This window comes from Cyrtonyx montezumae, unplaced genomic scaffold (genome assembly GCF_038088225.1).
Source record: "Cyrtonyx montezumae isolate F1298 unplaced genomic scaffold, pur_monq_1.0 scaffold_11, whole genome shotgun sequence".
NCBI classification, from domain to species: Eukaryota; Metazoa; Chordata; class Aves; order Galliformes; family Odontophoridae; genus Cyrtonyx; species Cyrtonyx montezumae.
The window spans coordinates 248,783-267,141 of NW_027071837.1; the positions used below are offsets into that span (position 1 = coordinate 248,783).

An 18,359-nucleotide genomic window follows, 5' to 3' on the forward strand; every position below is an offset into this window, starting at 1 on the left:
CTGTTTTTCTCCACCTGCCCAGTAGCTGTGCCCTGTTGTGATGCAGCTGCAGATATACTTGCCAGGGCAGCAAGAGAAGGTGTGTAACAAAGGTCAGCAATGTGGAGTCTTCCACGCTCAACGCAACAGAAGATTCTACCCTCCAGAGGTGAGCAGACTATCACCACCTGCTGATTCAGTTTCAGAGCACCACAGACTATCACCGTGCACTTCTCTGCTGTGGCCATCTGGCTCATGAGCAAAAGCCATCACAATTATCACGTTCTGTGCTTTGTGAGCACACAGTGTCTCCTGAGCTGATGTCTTGAAGCTGCTGGCAGTGGGACTTGAATCTAGGAGGTGCTTTGGGCACATTCTGTAAGGGTACCTTTAAAAGTAGATCCAAATGTTATCAATGGGTGTTATGCACAGAATTGTTCTGTGTTTAGTATATCATTAATATTTAGCAAAAGAAAAGGAGCTGCAGAAGACAAGAAATGTATATGAAAGCAAGTCTAACAAGTGCATTATGTTACAGGGAGTCAACTATTCGTTAAAGCTACTGCTGAATATTTTTTCAGTAGTCATAAGTTAACATGCAGTTAGCGTATAATTTTAACAGCTACACCATTCAACAAGACCCACTGAAGTATTCCAGGAAATAATTTCAGTCCCCCTGCTGCTCCTCATTACTGCATCAGTGGCAAAGATTTCTGTCTGCAAGACTTCTCAGCTGGAAAGAAAAGACCAATGGAAGGAGAGAAACAGCAGAGCCCCCGGAAGACTTAGCCTACAGAGAAGTCCTCACATCAGCACGGAAGGTCTAAGGGCTGCAAAAATATCCAACAGCATCTCTGAGCCAAAGGCAGATGTGTCTGAAATCTGGGGGCCATTTTGTCCTGGAGCTGGAAGGGCAATTTATCTCATTTTGCCCCAGCCACGTCCCATCACAGCAGACATCCATCCTGGTATGCTGCAGCAGTCAGAGCGTTGTCTGGAAGGGCTACAGTTTGGAGGTGGTGGGCAGCTCTCCCTTTCTGTGCAAGGCAATGAAATGCAGTGACCACTTTCATTTTTCCAAAGTCAATAAACTGATGAAAGCAGCACAGGTTTCATTTCACACTTTGGGCGGAGGCATATCCATGGTTGGATGATTTGAGGAATGTGATTTCAGCTGAGCTCTGCTTATTGCTGCCATAAAACTCACATTAGTAAAACGTGCAGTAAAATGTTAAGCATGACCAGCCCAGAGAAAAAAAAAGAATGTAGCGTGGCAAAACTGGTGAAAAAAATTCTTATGAGGCTCTGGGCTAAGAACTGCTGGCAGCTGTGTCATCTTACTGAGGACAATACCAAAGGCAGAAGCTTGTCCCAGTAGCCTACCTCCTATTCCAAAGGCTTTGCAAGAAGCTTGACTTCTGGGACCATGCCCTGTAACAAGCCAAAAACCCAAGCTAAAATTGCTGATGTGACAACTTTTTGAACCGGACATGCGAGACTTCCTGAAGCTGTAATTGTACAGGATACAAGTTGACTACTTAGCTAAACTAAAGATGAAGAACTGTAGTTCCTCAAACATGATTTACACTACATCTTTCTCTCCTTGTGACAGAGATGTAGCAGCCAGTGTCCCTCCTGACTCACACAGACAGCCCATTTCTTACTGGAAGACTTCTTGTGGTTTTGCATATGAACACGTGAAGAAAAAGCCTTTCACGTCCTCATATTTCAGCAGCTCTGCTTTGGATTGAATCCACCATTTCCTTCCTTTGCAGTGCCAGGCAGTAAGGCACCCTGCAGCCAAGCCCCTCATGGGCACCCACTCTCCTTCTGCACAGTGGGCGTGATGCTCTTCAGCATCATTTCTTCAGCTCTGATCAAGTGCCCAATATCGCTCTTTGTGCTGGAACTTCTGCTCCTACCTCCCTGCATGGGAAGAAGTAGCAAAGCAAAGGTCCCTATTTCAGAAAACAAGTGCAGATGGGACCACTGACCCCACCCATAGGGCCCAGATCTACAGAGCTTGGGTCTTATCCTCAGGTTTTGGAATACCTGCCAAGAGCTAGAAAATTTTGCCACAATTTTCCTGACAGTGCAAATAAGTTTTTCAGCCTGCACAGGGGTGGCAAGCAGCGCTAAGCTTAATGCAAACCACCAAAAAGAAGGTAACTGAACAAGATAGAAAACTTTCAACATGCTATTTATAAAGCATCTGCACCAAGCTTAAAAAAATTAATAAGACAAGTTTTACTGCAAGGTGTTCTTATTCTGCCCAGCCACAGCCAACCACCTCAACAGAACACGAGCACTTCCTGGGCGGTCCACAGAAGCTAACTGCCTGGGACCATGCAGTTGTGTGCACACAGCAGTCTTCTAGCACTTACCAGAGAGCCATACAAACAGCCATGAAAGTACAGCCTTAGTTCCACTTGACAAAATAGATTTTAGTGTTGAAGAGCTTCCTTCAAGGCTCAAGTCACGCAGCACAAGAGTGATATGCAAGTGACCTTCCCAAACATTAACTTCCCTTCCTAGAAATTCCCAGGTCATTGACATCAGTCCTGGGTTACCCATGACCTCAGCCAAACCCTTTTAAATGCTTCCCAGCACTAGGATAGGAACCTGTACACATGAAACCACCTGAGCATTCTCCTTTGCTACTTGGTGCTACTTCAGGGTTCACCAATGTAGGTATCACAATGGTGCATCTCATGGTTTGATTGGCTCTCCCCACTCCCCCACCTGCGGAAAGGAGGAGCCCTTTTACCTTCACTCTGCAAGCAGCGTGAGTCATACATACCCATTGCTTTGCTCAGACTGCGCACACGACTTTGGAGTACCTCTGCTTTCTAGTAGCTCCATGTAATTCCATGTAATGCCATAATGCAATGGAAAGCACAACAATAACAGCAGGGTGGCAAAGTCCTAGGCTGCAGCAAATGAAAACAAGCCCAAATGCAACTGCTGTTGATACAGAAACAAAGGGAAAAACTGCTTACCCTTGGAAGGCCTCAGGTACACAAGGATCCCCACTGAGATACCCACAACTCCACTGCTGACCCTTACATGAGAGCTGGGAAGGGGTGGATGCTTCATTGCATGCAGCTGAGCTCCCCTGGGCTGGCCCTGCCTTCCCACCAGGTGCACCATCACTGCTTCAAGCTGTGACTGAGTATCATTTAAGACAGCATTCAAAATGTATTCCAACTCATAACCCAGGAGATTCACCATAGTTCCTCTGCTTATAAGCATAGGACCATGGTCTGGTCCCCTGGGTACACACTGACATTCACACACCATTGTCTATGTGGGCAAAACAAAGATAACAATTTAACAACAACAACAACAACAAAAAAAAAAAAAGAAAAAAGAATGAAACAATGCAGTCCTGAAGTGTAATGGTTTTCATTTGCTTCCCCATGTCTGCAATAAGCTGGATGTATTCATTGGTCATACGCAATCATGTCAGGATCAAAGCTCCAGGGGCTCTCAAGCTGTTCACTATTAATAGGCTGAGACCACAGATCTATCGAATTGTCATGGCTGGGAAAGTCCCCTGAGGTCACCGAGTCCCACCACCGACCGACAGATCGCATTTAGTGGGACCTGAGCAAGGCTTCAGTACATCAGTTACACGGTGGCAGAATGAGACCTCGTGAAATCTGAAGCTCTTCCTTCCAGAAAGTTCAATGAACTGCTTGGGAAATCTACCAGCCCGCACAGAGGAAAATAAAAAGAACATACAAGAATCACAGTTTGGGTTTTGCAATTCCATAGTTTAATTAGTTCAGCATATATTTTTGTTTCCTTGCTACTCAGCCTTCTATTGCAGTCCTTGCTGGGAAACCAGCGAGTACAACCATCTCCTGGGCCAGCACACAAACCAGACACAGACTCAACAACTGTTGAGTTTTCCTAAGACTCAGTTTCTCAACTTCTTAAGAGACAAGCTGTTAAAAATCTGTTATGCAGTTCAGTCAAACACCCGATGGTGAGATGCAGTGGGACCAGACTCCATCGTGGAAGAACACGACACCGATCGTTACAGGACTACAGCTCAAGTCTAACCTGCTCAGGAAGTGGAGGTTACAGAACATCAGTCCCTCAGAGAGCTCCGTTACTGCACTGCGCTGTCACAACAGCACTGAGGAAAAGTTTGGTCTTTATTGTCTCACTCTTGGCAAAATCCAAGGCTGTTGTGAAGAAAGAATTAAAATAAACGGGTCACAGACATAAGGAACAGTTATAAGCAGAGGAATAAAATGACACTGTGAAGGTGTGTGAGCGTACACATACTCAGCAGCAAGATCCTCCTCCTCAGCTTGGAAGATCTGACAGTGAAGCACAAATCTAACTTGCTCAGCGAGCACAGATAATATGCATTATCTAGTAGGATTCAGCGTATCAAAATAACTTGGATTCTCGAACATAAAAAGAACCCAAATCTTATTTAGTTCAGAAACTTCAGAGAAGGAAGCCTGTAAGTAGACTGACTTCCTAAAACTGAAAAGCATTTCCTACCACTGCGGTTACTTGAAGAAATCAGGTAGTGTTGTACAAGTGGTGTTCTGCCTGCCTCCAGGCCTCTTCAAGCTCCAGCAGCTGCACAGACTCGAGACTGTGGCAAAATGCAGATGTCTGTGAGCTAAGGATGGGCCCTTCCCAAGCTGGTGCTGGCGAGAGAGCACTAGTCCTGCTGGTAACAGGGGGGAAGGGCTGATGTCTCCATCACAACTGTTCAAAGAAGTGAAGAAAACAGCGTAGGAGGGAATTCTGGGGAAAATTTTCTGATTAAGCTGATCTTAGCTGTTGTAATTTGCTGTCAATCCATCTAGTTGGTTGAGCTTTAAGATGCAACAGGCAGAAAATCCAGGAAAAAATTCCAATGTTTACAGAGGGTCAGATAAACAAGCAGCTATTGCAAGCAGAAGAGAAACCTTATTGTGATGTCCCAGCACTGCAAATTACCCATGACTTGTTTTGTGTTCTTGTGTCAAGGACAGCTTCTGCGCTTTGCTAGACATCTCATGCATCAGTTCTACTCAGAATTCCCAAGAACAAGCGACCTATGTGCTAGGTGCAGGTTACTCTAGAAAAGCTGCCATGCAATGTGCATGAGAAATCAGCACTATGCACCTGGCAAGCACTTCCTACGGCAACACCTACAATCCGTGGCAATGGATGTGTGTTAGCATGTTAAAAAGTAATACTCCAGAGTTAAAATGTAATTTTCCATAGGAAAAATGTTCACTGTACCTAGGACCAAATCTAGGAATAGGAAAGAAATTTAAGCAGATGTGAACATTTGTAGCAACAATTAAAAAAGAAATCTCAAAAAAAAAAAAAACAACCCAACAGCAACAACAAAACATTATTAATTCCAATCAGAAGACAAGTCACTTTTTGAAACACTCAGAATAAAACCCATGTTTAAAATATTACACACCACATTACTACATAGCTAATAAAAAAAAAAAACAACCAAACAGCCAAACTTTACAAACAGGATACAAACAGATTTCCCTTTGCAATAAGGATATCAGATAAAAACAGTTATGAAATACATTGTGGTATGTTTACAGGGAGGTTGTCCTTCCCTCCTCTCCCAGTGCCTTCAATCCCACAGCTTTTCTTCTGAGGGCTTTTTTTTCATCTTTCCCACATGTGCTCTTTGCTCACAAAAAGAGAACTTTCTTCAGCTGCTATAGAATATGACACTCAGGTAGCAGGAGAGGAGAGAGAAGATCAAAGTTCTCGTTGATCCATTTATCTTTGCTGTCTATTTCATACCACATGCCAGTTACAGATGTGAGTTCAAGAAGTTTCTATCTCAGAGGCTTCTTCTATGAAGTTAGCAACAGGACTGAGAAGCAAGAGTGGGAACAGCTTATACTCCCCATTTCCATCTTCTGAGAGGAGAGGCGGATCACCCATTCCCAGAGTGTCCACTGAGGGCTCAGCCTGGTTTGCTGGAACTGCCAGTGGCAAGACTGTTTCACTACCTGAAGAAGGATGGAGAGCAGGCTTTTCTTCCAGGGGGGCCAGAAGGAGGTCTTTCGGATCCTCTGTCTTCCCACCAGCTTCACCAGAAGGCAATTCTTCAAACAACGAAAGCAGAGGATTGGCCCTGTACTGTATCAGCTGCATATCTGAGGGAAAACAAACATTTTAAACTCCAGGCTCCTACAATACAAAGTGAAGTCTCTTACTCAAGGCAAGGAAAACTGGAGAGTCTGCTTCAAAACTTGGTTCACTAAAGAAAAGCATACAGCTGAGTTCTGACAGATTACACCAACAGCTGCAAGAGACTAAGGCCTGCAGCTAAGGCTCCTGTGTCTTAAGATCAGTGTCTGAAACACACTTCAAAGTCCCTACACACACTGCATGCACTGGCATCACTGAAGTAGTAAAATGAGTTGCACTGCATTTATGTGGGTTGTAGCCCACACAGGAGACACTTCCACAATGGCATCTGCAGTTCTTCTCCTTATTGTGGCATTCTGTCACACATAAGAGGAACAGTTAACACCAACATGGGACTCAGAACAGGGTTTGTAAAACCGAGGTACAGCTTCATTAAGATCAAGGAAATCCCAGTCGTCGTAAACATTTTACGCCCAGGCCAAAGAAGGAAATAAGCCGTATTACAGGCTAGAAAAATTCCATTTCAATACACAGTTTTGGAAGAGTATGGAACTGTCACAGCTCTCTGTTCCTTCCTGCCCACCTTTGCTTCCTGCTGTTTCTCTCTCACTTGCTCCCACATCTTCAGTGCTGTCTTCCAAGTTTGCAATCTGGAGCAAAAAGGACAGAGATTAAGACAGAATGCTTAACAAACAAAAATATCCAGTTATTTACTGACTAGTCAGCAAAATGAATGGTGAAAGGAGGAGAGGAGAGGAATGAAACATCTGACCAAGGTAAATGGACCTCATAAACCCATTACTGGAGATAAAAGCTAGTAAACAGGAGAAGACACAGTGAAGTACAGACAAACTTATCTTACCAAAAATCAGACAATCTTCTGATTATCAAATATTTATTTTTCCAAACTATAGATTTGTCTTGTTGGAATAACACAGGTAAACATGATTTCATCAATACGATGAAATTTTGCAAACACTGCTTGAACACAACAGCATTTTACCTCAACTGTGGTGTAAACTCTTATGACAGGGAAGTCGTAGTTTAAGTACTATTTCTAGGCTACAAAATAAATGACAATGTGAGAGTCCTTTTGTAATGTGAAACAATCTTAGGAACAGGGCCCAGAGAAGGAAAATTATAATGAGCATTTGTGTGTCCTACCAGGAAGTTCTATATAACCATGTTCAGAATAAATACAGCACACCATGTGTTCTTTTGTTTCTTTCCTCTTTTAAAAAATACTCTCCTTCAGCCTTCTCATAGACTGCAGGCACACAACCTGAACTACAACTTGTTATTACTTGGCTAAAAGACAGCAAGCCAAGAAACTCCTCTCACGCATACCAGAAAACAACAAGATTTTATAACCTCTTCTTCCTAAACAAAAGATACAGAAAATATACATAGGAATAAAAAAAGGTTCCTGAGCACAGACAGCTGATTCAGCAAACACCAATTTTCTTCTTCCTTATGTTCTCAGATGCATTCATTATGAAGCAAAGAATACCTTATTTTAAAGCAAGTGGCACACCAGGTTAATACTGTACATAACAGTATTACTCTACATAGCTAGAAACATAAGACACAAAATTCTTTTGAGAATCCTCTTAAATTCCTGTATGCCAACAGCAATACCAGCAAACATTAAATCACCTAGATTAGATAAAATTGTAATTTCATCCTATGCTATCAATCCAACCCCTACCCTCAAATTGCATCAGTCAAAAATTAGCTTCCAACAGCATCTTAACCATCCCCATCATAGGAGCAAATCTTACTCTTACATTTTCCATACCAGGGGAAGTTTCCATCAAGTTCATATCCAGGGCTGGGAGTTCAGGATTAAACACCTGAAAGCAGAAATAGACCATACATAAGAAAGTATACCACATAACAATGTTCTTAAAGCAAAACTTCAGAGTAGTCCACTCCATCCACCCAAGGAAGCACAGGGATGGTGGCTCACCTGCAGGTCTACTGCAATATACTTTAACCCTGTGGCAGTTAACTGAGCTCACAAGAGAAGACAAGGATACCATTTTTCCCAGTGATTCCATATACATGGCTGAGTTTAATTCCACAGTGCCACAGCGTACAATCAACCAAACGATCAGGATGTGATGACATAACAAAGAGGAGCATTTTTTTTTTTGAACTGTACATGATGAAAGCACTGTAAACTAAGAATGGCTCTCCACATGAGTTTGTGCTTTGTTACACTCCTTGGATGATTATGCATCATTCTATCCATAACTTTTTGTCTTTCAGGATTCTTCTCACTTGTTCATTACAACACAGAATAGATCTGTAAAATCGCATAAGGTAACCTAAGGAGTATTTTTCAGACACCAGAATAAATTAAAAGACACTTACATCACTGAAGGTTTCAGAACCAAAGCTATACTGCTTTCCAGATAACATTGCTTGAAGCTCCTCAAGGCTGGCATCAATGCAATTAAGAAAGTCCTGAATTTCTTCCCTAAAAAAGACAAAATTATACAGTACCATAAGAATCAGTCAGCACTTAGGGCCCTTTTTTGCACCACAGGGCAGGAAAAACCTCTTAGAGGTGAGAAGTGTTACTTTCTGAGTTATTACTGCTGCTGGGCAAGCAGACTTTCAGACTGTATTACTCATAATCCAGAGCAGTTTATTGCAGATGAACAAAACCACAGCCCTATTACTAATTTAAGTGATCCAACTCTTTTCCCAACAAAAGGATGCCCAAATACCTGTCCAGTAAAGGATCATTTTGGTTTCCAGAGTTATTCTCGTTCAAGATGGAGTCAATCACTGACACAGGGTCCTCCGGAGCATTAGCTTGTGCAGTGTGCAGTTCCACAGCAACATTCCCCATTTCACTGGATTTACTGACATCATTTACATGAACCGGGGGTATAGATTCTGCACAGTCTAACTCATTTGGCTGTGATACTTGACAAATAGGTAAGCCAGGATCCAGAGCTGTCTGCGTCTCTCTAGAATGTGACCCAAAGAGAAACAAGACAGGAAAATTTATCAACCATGTTACTGTTTGATACACATTTAGCATTTAATATTTTAATGCCAAGTGAGGTCAAGTTCATCAAGGGCTCAAATAACCAACTTCTTTTTTAATGAAATAAGGCAAGAGAAGAATCATTTGCTAAAGCTTATACAGTCAGCATGTCTTAGCACAGAATGGTTGGGGTGGAAGGGACTTTAAAGCCCAGCCAACCCCAGCCCTGCCGTGGGTGGGCTGCCCCCAGCTCCAGCTGCCCAGGGCCCACCCACAGCCTCAGGCACCTCCAGGGATGGGGCACCCACTGCTCTGGGCAACAGTGCCAGGGCCTACTTCCCACTGAGTAAAATGTTTAACTTACATCAAGTACTTAACAGGCATAAGTCTTTCATATCTGTATTCATACCTGTCTCTGCCACTTGTGTGTGCCACAGCAAGGAGACCACTGGTGGCATTTTCCAGGGTATCAGTGATGTCTCGAATGATGAGACCTGTACGATTTCCATCCTCATCATCTGAATTATGTTCAGAAAAAGTCATCTACAGGATATATCAAATAGAATGAATAAGCCAAAAGGTTTTTTGTGTTTTTTTTTAACATTTAACCTCTTCTTGCAGCTTTTATTTCCCATTCAGATTTAATCTACATCAAGTTGTACCAATCTGCATGACTTTACAGACAGGGCAATGTTTTAAATGGGACTACTTCAAAATAGAGTGCATTTCATTACAGCATTAGGACACCAACAGCAGTAAGGAAAACTTCAAGATCACTGCACAGCACCTTGCCGAGCTCAGTGCCTCTTTCCCTGCACAGACTTACTGCTTGGCCACTCTCCACAGGAATGCGAACATACTGACGGCTGTACTTGGAAGGTGAAGCACCTGCAGCATCTGTTAAAGACCTGAGATAAAGGACGAGTCAGTGCATCCTGCAGGAAATGGCTGCAGTAATGCTGAACGTGCAGCAGCAGTAAGAACGACTATCCACCCACTTCCAAAACTACTTTTAATAAACAGATTGCAGACAGATCAAACCCTAAGCCGACTTTGTTTTGTAGTACATCAGTAACACCGACACTTTTTAAAAAAGAGTCACCATTTCTGGCAACCGTTTCCTTCAAAACATAAAACACACAGTGCACTCTTCTCTCATCCTATTCCGTTTGAAGATAAGAAATTCATGCTTTTTTCAACTTCCACCCATTTTCTCATCTATGAATAGAAGAACACAATAGTGATAACAATATTCCCTATACACCCTAAGAAACGTATCTTGCTTCTGGAAGTTGGTTCATCTCCACAATGCACATCAGTCACTACATTGTGACCTACTCAGTAATTACCTTTTTCTTTTGACCCCAACAATATAATTTCCTCGCATCAAACTCAGTATAAACTGAAGAATCTAAAATGGAAAAACAAAAAGCCAAAAACAAATGATCAGCTTGGCAATCTGGACACTAAAATATTAACTCAGACTTAGCTTTTATGATTTAAATTAGCAGGTAAATTAAATATCCATTCATGCCCTTATCTTAAGAAGGAAAATGATAGATACAGAAGGCATTGAAAAACCATCTCACTTAGACAGTTTTTTCTTTAATGCGTAATAAAATACCACAGGTCACTACAGAAGATTCCAGACCAGAAACAGCTGAGGGATAAACCAGAGAAAACCTGATCCAGTGCAGCAACTCCTACAGTTTCCACACCGACTCGCTGGAAGGGCTGTCTGATCCTTCACAGGCTCCATTCCACATGCCTGCAATCTCTTGCTTTAGGTTCCTGTCACTGTGCACTGACTCCAGCCCCGTATTTACCCCCGGTTAAACTGATTTTCTGGTTTCTCTACAAATAAGATTTACTGAATTGAAATTCTTTTCACTAAGATTTCCTTTAATTTTTGCTTGTGATTCTTTGCTGCGCTGCTTCTTGGACACTCAGGAACTGTGAACATTTTCATTATGCTGTATTAATATAGCCTGTTCAGCTCTGTGTCATTTGTCATTCTACATAAGCAAAGAATGCCATCAAGTATCACAGAGGCAGGAATAAGGATGGTAGCACTGAAGATGCTGCAATGGTACCTTAGACAGCAGCTTCTGTTGTTGACTGTGCTTCTGCCTTAGAACTGCCACTTCTTTCCACAGGGCCTTATTTTCTCTGCAATGCAGAATAAATCAGAAGACAGAGGATGAACAGAGTTTACTTTATATGATTTAATTTCACAGCTTTCAAACTTTCACAGTACCTTGCAGGACCAAAGGCAACATTTTTTCCATTCGGTAACTAACAATTGGTTAATCAAATCCACTACTATAAGCTCCGGGTTAAACTAACTCTGTTTTCCCTCCAGCAGGACCAAAAGCTCACTAATAGCACATTCTAATCTTCCACTGTTCCATCAATAATCTTGATTTGAGGGCACTCCTTCTTTCAAAGCCTCTCAATCTTAGCATAAGGACGCGGTGTTTGGAAACAGTCTACGTGCAACACAAACCACCTCAGAATGGTTTCAGATAATTTATAAAACACAAAACCAAACAGGAAGTGGAGCGTATGCATCTCCTGAGCTCTGGTTGATACCCACTTGCATGCCAGTGATCTGGGTGTATTACCATTGACCATACAAAAAGCACACGAAGGAACAGAGACGAGGAAACACAAAAGTCCAATTCCAATCAGGAAGAAAACCAAACATTAATTCTAGTTGCATCTTGTCCTGTTCTGTGTTTAGAAGAGGATATGCTTTAATCCCCCTAAAAAGCCACTATAAATAATGTCAACCAAAGGCAAATCTCAAGATAGCCAAGAAACTCACAGTCTGAATCTCCAATCTGCTACTGCATTATGGAAACAAACTAGATTCAGAATGCTGTGTGGTATGGAATGAGAATCTTAGGAAAAACATAATTTCACCTGTTTGCAATTCAACTGAAACACACGTTTAGTCAAGCTCCATTACACGTAAACAGTGCCTAAGAGCTCCTGAAGCAGGTGGTACCTCTTCATGTTAGCCAGTCTGATATCCATGTTGTTCTGCTGCTCTCTCATTTCCTGGACTTCAGAGAGTACTTTGTGTAAGTCTTCTGCACAGACCTTGAGATCCTCAGTTCTTACTGCAGATACCTAAAATGAGATGAAGTTATACATGCCATTTAGATTAGACCTCAGGAAGCATTTCTTTTCTGAAAGAGTGGTCAGGCACTGGAATGGCCTGCCTAGGGAGGTGGTTGAGGCACCATCCCTAGCGCTGTTCAAGAAGCGTTTAGATGAGGTGCTAAAGGACTTAATTTAGTAGTTGGGTAGAGATAGTGATAGGAGGATGGTTGGACTAGATGATCTTATAGGTCCTTTCCAACCTTATGAACTTATGAACTTATGAACTTATGCCTTACTAAGAACAGTGCCTTTACATGCTGTTCTAAATAAGCAGTGTAGCTAGGCCGCGGAATAGGCATAAATTTCATTAAAAGATTAGGTAAGATTACTATCTCTCACATATAACAAAATATCACAGTTGCTAAGGACAACAGCCCTTACGACAATCTCAACCATCTGAAAATAAGATGTGAATGAAAACACCATCATAACTCAAGCTAAAATCCAAAGCACTGGTTGAAAATGCCTTTCACTAAGGCATTCTCTGACAGGCCTGGTCAAAGCTTGCCCCCTAGTGCCAAAACGGAAAGCAAAACTAAAGGAGGAGTAAAGAGGGGATGGTCACATTCCTTTTTAGGCGTGGGTATACTTCCCAGCACAGGAATTGCAAATTTCCATTAAGTTACTAAGGAAAAAATACAGAAGTCTAATTACATGACTGGAAAATTTGTCCCACAGCAGGTAACTGCAGATTCCTAAAGCACTGCTTCATCTATTGCCTCTCAGTGATGTTCCCAGACTTCATAGAGTTGTCTTCAGAAAGTCACAGTCCAAACTGCTTTTCTACCCACAGCAAAACTTTTAAGCTTTGCCTCTTCGTTTAGGGCAGAAGAGCTATTAGATAGCAAAGAGCTCAGTTTCCCCTCCCCACATTGTCTTATTTAAAATATTCCAGTTCCTTCATAACTCGACGGTGGCATTAATAGCTTATACACAATTCAAGTTTTAAAATAATAGATACGAGTCTTATATACAAGAATTAACATAAGGTTTTAAAATTGTATGAATGATATGTACAGGTTTTGTAGGCATAACTTAAAACAAGTTATTTAGTCAAATACAGACTGCAGTGGAATAAAACGAAGCTGTGGCAGGTAACCACCAGATCTCTCTTCCAACCCAACAGCATGCTGTCATGTTACTTATTTTGTTAAAACCCAGGAGGGATGTGGAAGTGTCTGAGATGAGCCTGCTGCTTTCATGCATGTTGGCTCACAGATCCCTACATCTCCTCTTTGTCAAAAGTGGTATAAATTGGTCAGAATTGACCTGCAATGCTGTAAAGTGACACTCCATCACTTTGCGATGCAACAGTGTCATCATGGAATCTTGTGCTAGAATTGTTCCTACCCCTAACAACCTGCTGACAATTAGCTCTTTAACACTGGGTGGAGGAATAGACTTCTTCAAGTTCACATGGATTTCCCAAAAGCTGTAACTGCAGGATCATTGTAGGACAGCCTGTCCACTCCAGCTTGCCCAGCTAGCTGTAACCTCTCATGCTCTTTCCAACATTTTGATTCTGTTTCAGGGTAAAACACCCTTCATCAAGCTGAAAGGCAGCTGAGCAACTGGCAAAGATGGCTCACGTCCCCCTGCCGGTGATCGGCCCACAAGCAGCGAATGTCTTCCAAAGCACACATCAACAGGGTGCAGTGTGCAGTTACAGCATTCTGATGTTAGAGCACACATTCGGTTTTTGATCTTAACTACTACTATAGAGCTGCAGGGAGACCCAGTAGCAGCCTTTCCATATCTAAAGAGGGCTCTAAGAAAGAAGGGGACAGGCTCTTCAGAAGGAACTGCTGTGAAAGGACAACGGTTCCAAACTAAGAGGGGAGATTTAGATTGGATATAAAGAAGTTCTTTACAGTCAGGGTGGTGAGGCACTGGCACAGGTTGCTCAGAGAGGAGTGGGTGTCCCATCCCTGGAAACATCCAAGGTCAGGCTGGACAAGACTCTGAGCACCTGTGGAGCTGTGCCTGTTCCTTTTCACTGCAGATGAACTAGATGACTCTTAAAGGTCCCTTCCAACTCAATTCTAAGATTCTACAACATTATCCCTCTGCAGAAATAACTGTTTTCTTAACACAATCTAGTGTGAAAAAGGACGCAGCTCTTTCTGTCTTCATTTTCAGATGCTTTACTATTTGATGTAGATAATAAACTTCAGGTAACCCCATTAAAATTCTGATCCCTCTTCAGCACAGCACCTCCTCATGGGAAGGACACCCAGAAGATGCAGACAGTAGGTGGGAGTTTCAAATACAGTCAGCATACCTCTTGGTAGGAAAGCCAAACTAAAACACTCTGCCAAGTACAAGGAACAGCTTCCTTCCAGGTTTGAGACTATATAATAAGGGTGTCAAGACTGAGGCAACAAGAGAGATCCTAGCCCTAACAGTGAAATGGAGACAACAAAGTGAAATGGAGACAACAAAGTCAGTCCTGCACTCAGACACACGAGGCTTAAAAGTCACTTTATAGCACATACTGACATACATTTCCATTCCAGACAATGAAGAGCAAAAATCACATTTCCTGTGCAACAAAGAATATATTTTACCAGAATTCACATGAATGTCTTTGGCACTAACTAAAGCTTTTGTCTTTTCATCAAGAGTACTCCACCCAGTGCAACACTCACAGGATATACAGTGCCATACGTAATGTCAGCAGCTGAGTGTCTCAGCATACCAGAAGGGAAGGTGTGCAAGCTAAGACAAGTTAGCAGTTACAGCATCTGCAGAGAGCACAAGTGTCAGAGAAGCAACTGCAAATATTTCTAATCAGTTGTGACTCTGAGCAGAGACCTCAGCAAAGAATCAATCAAAACACAATTGTGACTCTAGCTGATCCTCAAACCTACTCTCTGCTTTTATTAACTTGGGCAATGCAGCTACCACATTATGACACCCTAAAGAAAGAACTCTGAAGTTCAAATGCCAACATGATGTATCATGACAGTGTCTCTCTCTGGCAGCCAGGGCTTTATGGGCTGCAACGTGCAAGGAGAGAACAAGTAAACATGCAGATACAGTTAAGACAAGGTCCAAACGTATGAAAGAAAACTAGGAAGCACTTAAAAAAAGAAAAAGCTTATTGGCAAAATGGTGCTGGAGGAAAAATACAATTTATATGAGCTTGTCCAAATGAACTGCTGCTGCATGTGCTGTAGCCACACCACCTTTATCATTAATGTAACTGCCAAACACAGCTGGACCCAACATTGACCCGTGAGGTCCACCACTTGTTACTGACTTCCAGCAAGAGTCCGTGCCACTGATAAAAGCTGCAGACCTTCTCCTGTGCGTTGCTAGACAACAACAGGGTGTGTTTTGTTTAAGAGCTGACAGGAGGAGGCCAAGCCAAGCATTAGCGTGGCATTCAGGACGGAGTTGCTAAGGCTTGCTGATGCACACACTTGGTTCTCCGGGAATTTGTTTGCTGTAAGGTCTTTGAAACGTTCAGAATTGCTCTTGATAAGTTTCTTTTCACAACAAAAACAGTGAAGTAAATAAATGCTTAGGCTGTACCTTGCGTTTGATGTTTTCCAGTAAATGTGCGTTTCCTTGCTTGAAGAAAGGGTGCTGGAACTCAATCACTGAGTTTTTCTCTGCTGTAATCATACCATTCTCCAAAGCAACCACCTTCCTGAAACCATCTATGGAGAGGGATTGAAACAAAGTCATTTCTTTTAACGTTAAACTTGCTGTTAAAAAGGGAACTATTGAAATATCTGCAACTATACAGTCATTGGAAGCAGGAGCTTCCTCTCAGTGCTCAGCCATTTCACTGCTCTGACCACCAGACAGGGAACACACCTAGCACACCATCAAATGATCTTGCAGGCTCTACAAACAGCATGTATGGCATGGGCCTGCACGAGCCTGGGAGGCAAGACAGTCCAAATAACCACAGAAACAAGTGCGCAGAGATTTCTTAGGACACCTTGCATAAAATACTGTCCCAAAGGAATGGACAGTACGTCCCACCTTCCCCTTCATCCCTATAAACTCAAGTGACTACATATCGAAAAAAAGTGCTGCTGCAGCCCACCAGTTCACTTCCAAAGGAAGAGAAATCAGTCCTCAGCCTACAGCAACACAGGCACATACAGCACTTCTTCCATCCCAGACCACCTGCCTGAAACAAGACATTGCCAGCTCTATTTCCACCACTGCTTTAAACACCAAAGGGAAGGTACAGATTAGTTGACAGACCAATGCATATCTCTCCTCATTCAGGTTTTTAACACAGTTGATATATTCCAGCCTCACTGCACCCCAAGAGCACTATCAAGAGAAAACTTCAGTTTCAGCAGCATGAAGAAGGGGCTGCCATCCCACTGTATGCCTTTATAGGAATATGTGTATTTTATCTTTTAACCATGTTATGAGACAACTGACAATTTCTTTGTGTAACAAACAGGCAGACAGAGATCTTTCAGATCCTCTCCTCTCCCAGGAAGGATTCACTTCATCACTTAACCCCCTCACACCAGAGGGAAACTAACCATGGCAGCCAATTTCTGTGCAGTCTATACCTTCACGTGGCTCAAAACCAATCTGCTCCAAAGCAACTATTTCTGCTCCGCAGACTGTACTGACTTGGGATTACTGTCTCATTCTGACTTCAGGGCCCAAATACATTGTACATGCACAGGCAGTATGTGATGCTCATAAGCAGAGCACAGAAAACATGAACAAGATACTTGGTCCAACGTGAGCCATCTGCACAATTCAACAGAGAAAGCAACACTAATGCACACATGCACAGCAGCAGCTGATGCTTACACATGTTGAGCTGTCGGATGAAGCTGGAGATGTTGTTGTGTTTAAAGTATTTGGGGAGCAGCTCCTTGGCAAACCGCTGCTCATCCAGGATGCAGAAGTTCTCACCATTCTGGGAAATAAGGGAGAGCAACAGTGAGCACAAGCATGTTTCCAAGGCCCTGCTCTTACATCAAGATCATTGATAGAGCTGGTTTCTATGACACGATGGGCAAAACACAGCGAAAGGCATTGCCTGAGTGGGAGCAACGTGGTGTCAGACTGTAACCAACACCTCAGGGAAAAGAAAGCATTACGCGGAGCACTCCCCAGGAATCGGAATCGGAGTTGTTCTTTTTTTTTTTTTTTTTGGTAAACTCTGAAGTTTTGGCCTCGAACCAAAAGAGAAACCGTTCCCAAAAACAGTCCCCCACGGGACGGGAAACGCCGCTCCGGGCGCGGCCCGCTCCGCTGCGCGCGGCGTCACCGCTAAAAATACGGCGCGAGCACGGCGCGCCGGACCCCCCCCTCCGCGCCTCGCGGGGCCGGATGGGCTGCGCGCGATCGATGGCAACGGAGCTCCTTCGCTCTCGCCCCCGGAAGGCCGACTGCCGGGCGACCGGGCGGAAAAACGCGCTGAAAAAGGACACAGAACCAAAGTCAGCGCCGCCGGCGTCTGTGCCTGCGTGCGGCCGCGGCGGCCCCGCCGCTCGTTGGCCCTCGCGGCCCTTCCGCCGCGCGCCGCTCCCTGCGCCGTTCGGCGTTCGCGGCTCAGACGCAGCGCCCGCGGCAGTGCCGCTCCGCGATGGAGCCGGGACGCGGCACAGGACCCCGCCGGGCCCCGCTCGTGCCACGCGCCGGTGCTCCCGGCCCGGCGCGCTCCTCCCCCTCGCAGAACCCACGCGGCCCCGCGCCCCCATCCGCCGCCGCCGCCTCCCCCGGGCCGCGCTCCCCGCGGGGCCTCTCGGACCGCCGCCCCGGGGCCGCCCTCACCCGGCTCCAGCAGATGACGTCGTCGCTCTGCGGATCCTCCACCAGGGCCCACAGCTTGGCCAGGAAGCCGGGCACCGGGGCGGCGCCGGGGGCGCCGGGCAGCGCCGACCCTTCCCTCATCCTCAGGCCGGGCCGAGCGCTCGTGCGGCGGCCGCGCGGGCGGATCCCCACCGGAGCGTGCGACGCCACGCGGGGCGGGGCCTGCGGGCCAGGACGGGCCGCTCATTGGTGGGCGGGGCCTGCGGGACAGGACGGGTCGGTCATTGGTGGGCGGGGCCTGCGGGCCAGGACGGGCCGCTCA

At 44.3% G+C, this 18,359-nt stretch overlaps 1 protein-coding gene across 2 annotated transcripts in view; it reads right to left on the reverse strand.

The window, feature by feature from the left end:
* The window catches only part of LOC136044103 (heat shock factor protein 3), a 136,402-nt gene extending 118,173 nt beyond the window's left edge, over nt 1-18,229 (reverse strand). The window contains exons 1-13 of one of the 2 annotated variants that reach the window (XM_065729191.1): nt 18,059-18,229; nt 17,090-17,198; nt 15,830-15,957; nt 12,135-12,259; nt 11,218-11,293; nt 10,474-10,535; nt 9,951-10,032; nt 9,534-9,667; nt 8,859-9,104; nt 8,500-8,605; nt 7,911-7,976; nt 6,707-6,773; nt 4,684-6,128 (exon numbers count right to left, since the gene is read on the reverse strand). In XM_065729191.1, the coding sequence (XP_065585263.1) occupies nt 5,794-6,128; nt 6,707-6,773; nt 7,911-7,976; nt 8,500-8,605; nt 8,859-9,104; nt 9,534-9,667; nt 9,951-10,032; nt 10,474-10,535; nt 11,218-11,293; nt 12,135-12,259; nt 15,830-15,957; nt 17,090-17,198; nt 18,059-18,178 (1,656 nt within the window). In that variant the 5' untranslated portion in view covers nt 18,179-18,229 and the 3' untranslated portion in view covers nt 4,684-5,793. Of the gene's footprint in view, nt 1-4,683; nt 6,129-6,706; nt 6,774-7,904; nt 7,977-8,499; nt 8,606-8,858; nt 9,105-9,533; nt 9,668-9,950; nt 10,033-10,473; nt 10,536-11,217; nt 11,294-12,134; nt 12,260-15,829; nt 15,958-17,089; nt 17,199-18,058 lie in introns of both variants that reach the window. The other variant, XM_065729190.1, reaches the window with a different exon arrangement.
* Nucleotides 18,230-18,359: the final 130 nt, after the last annotated feature.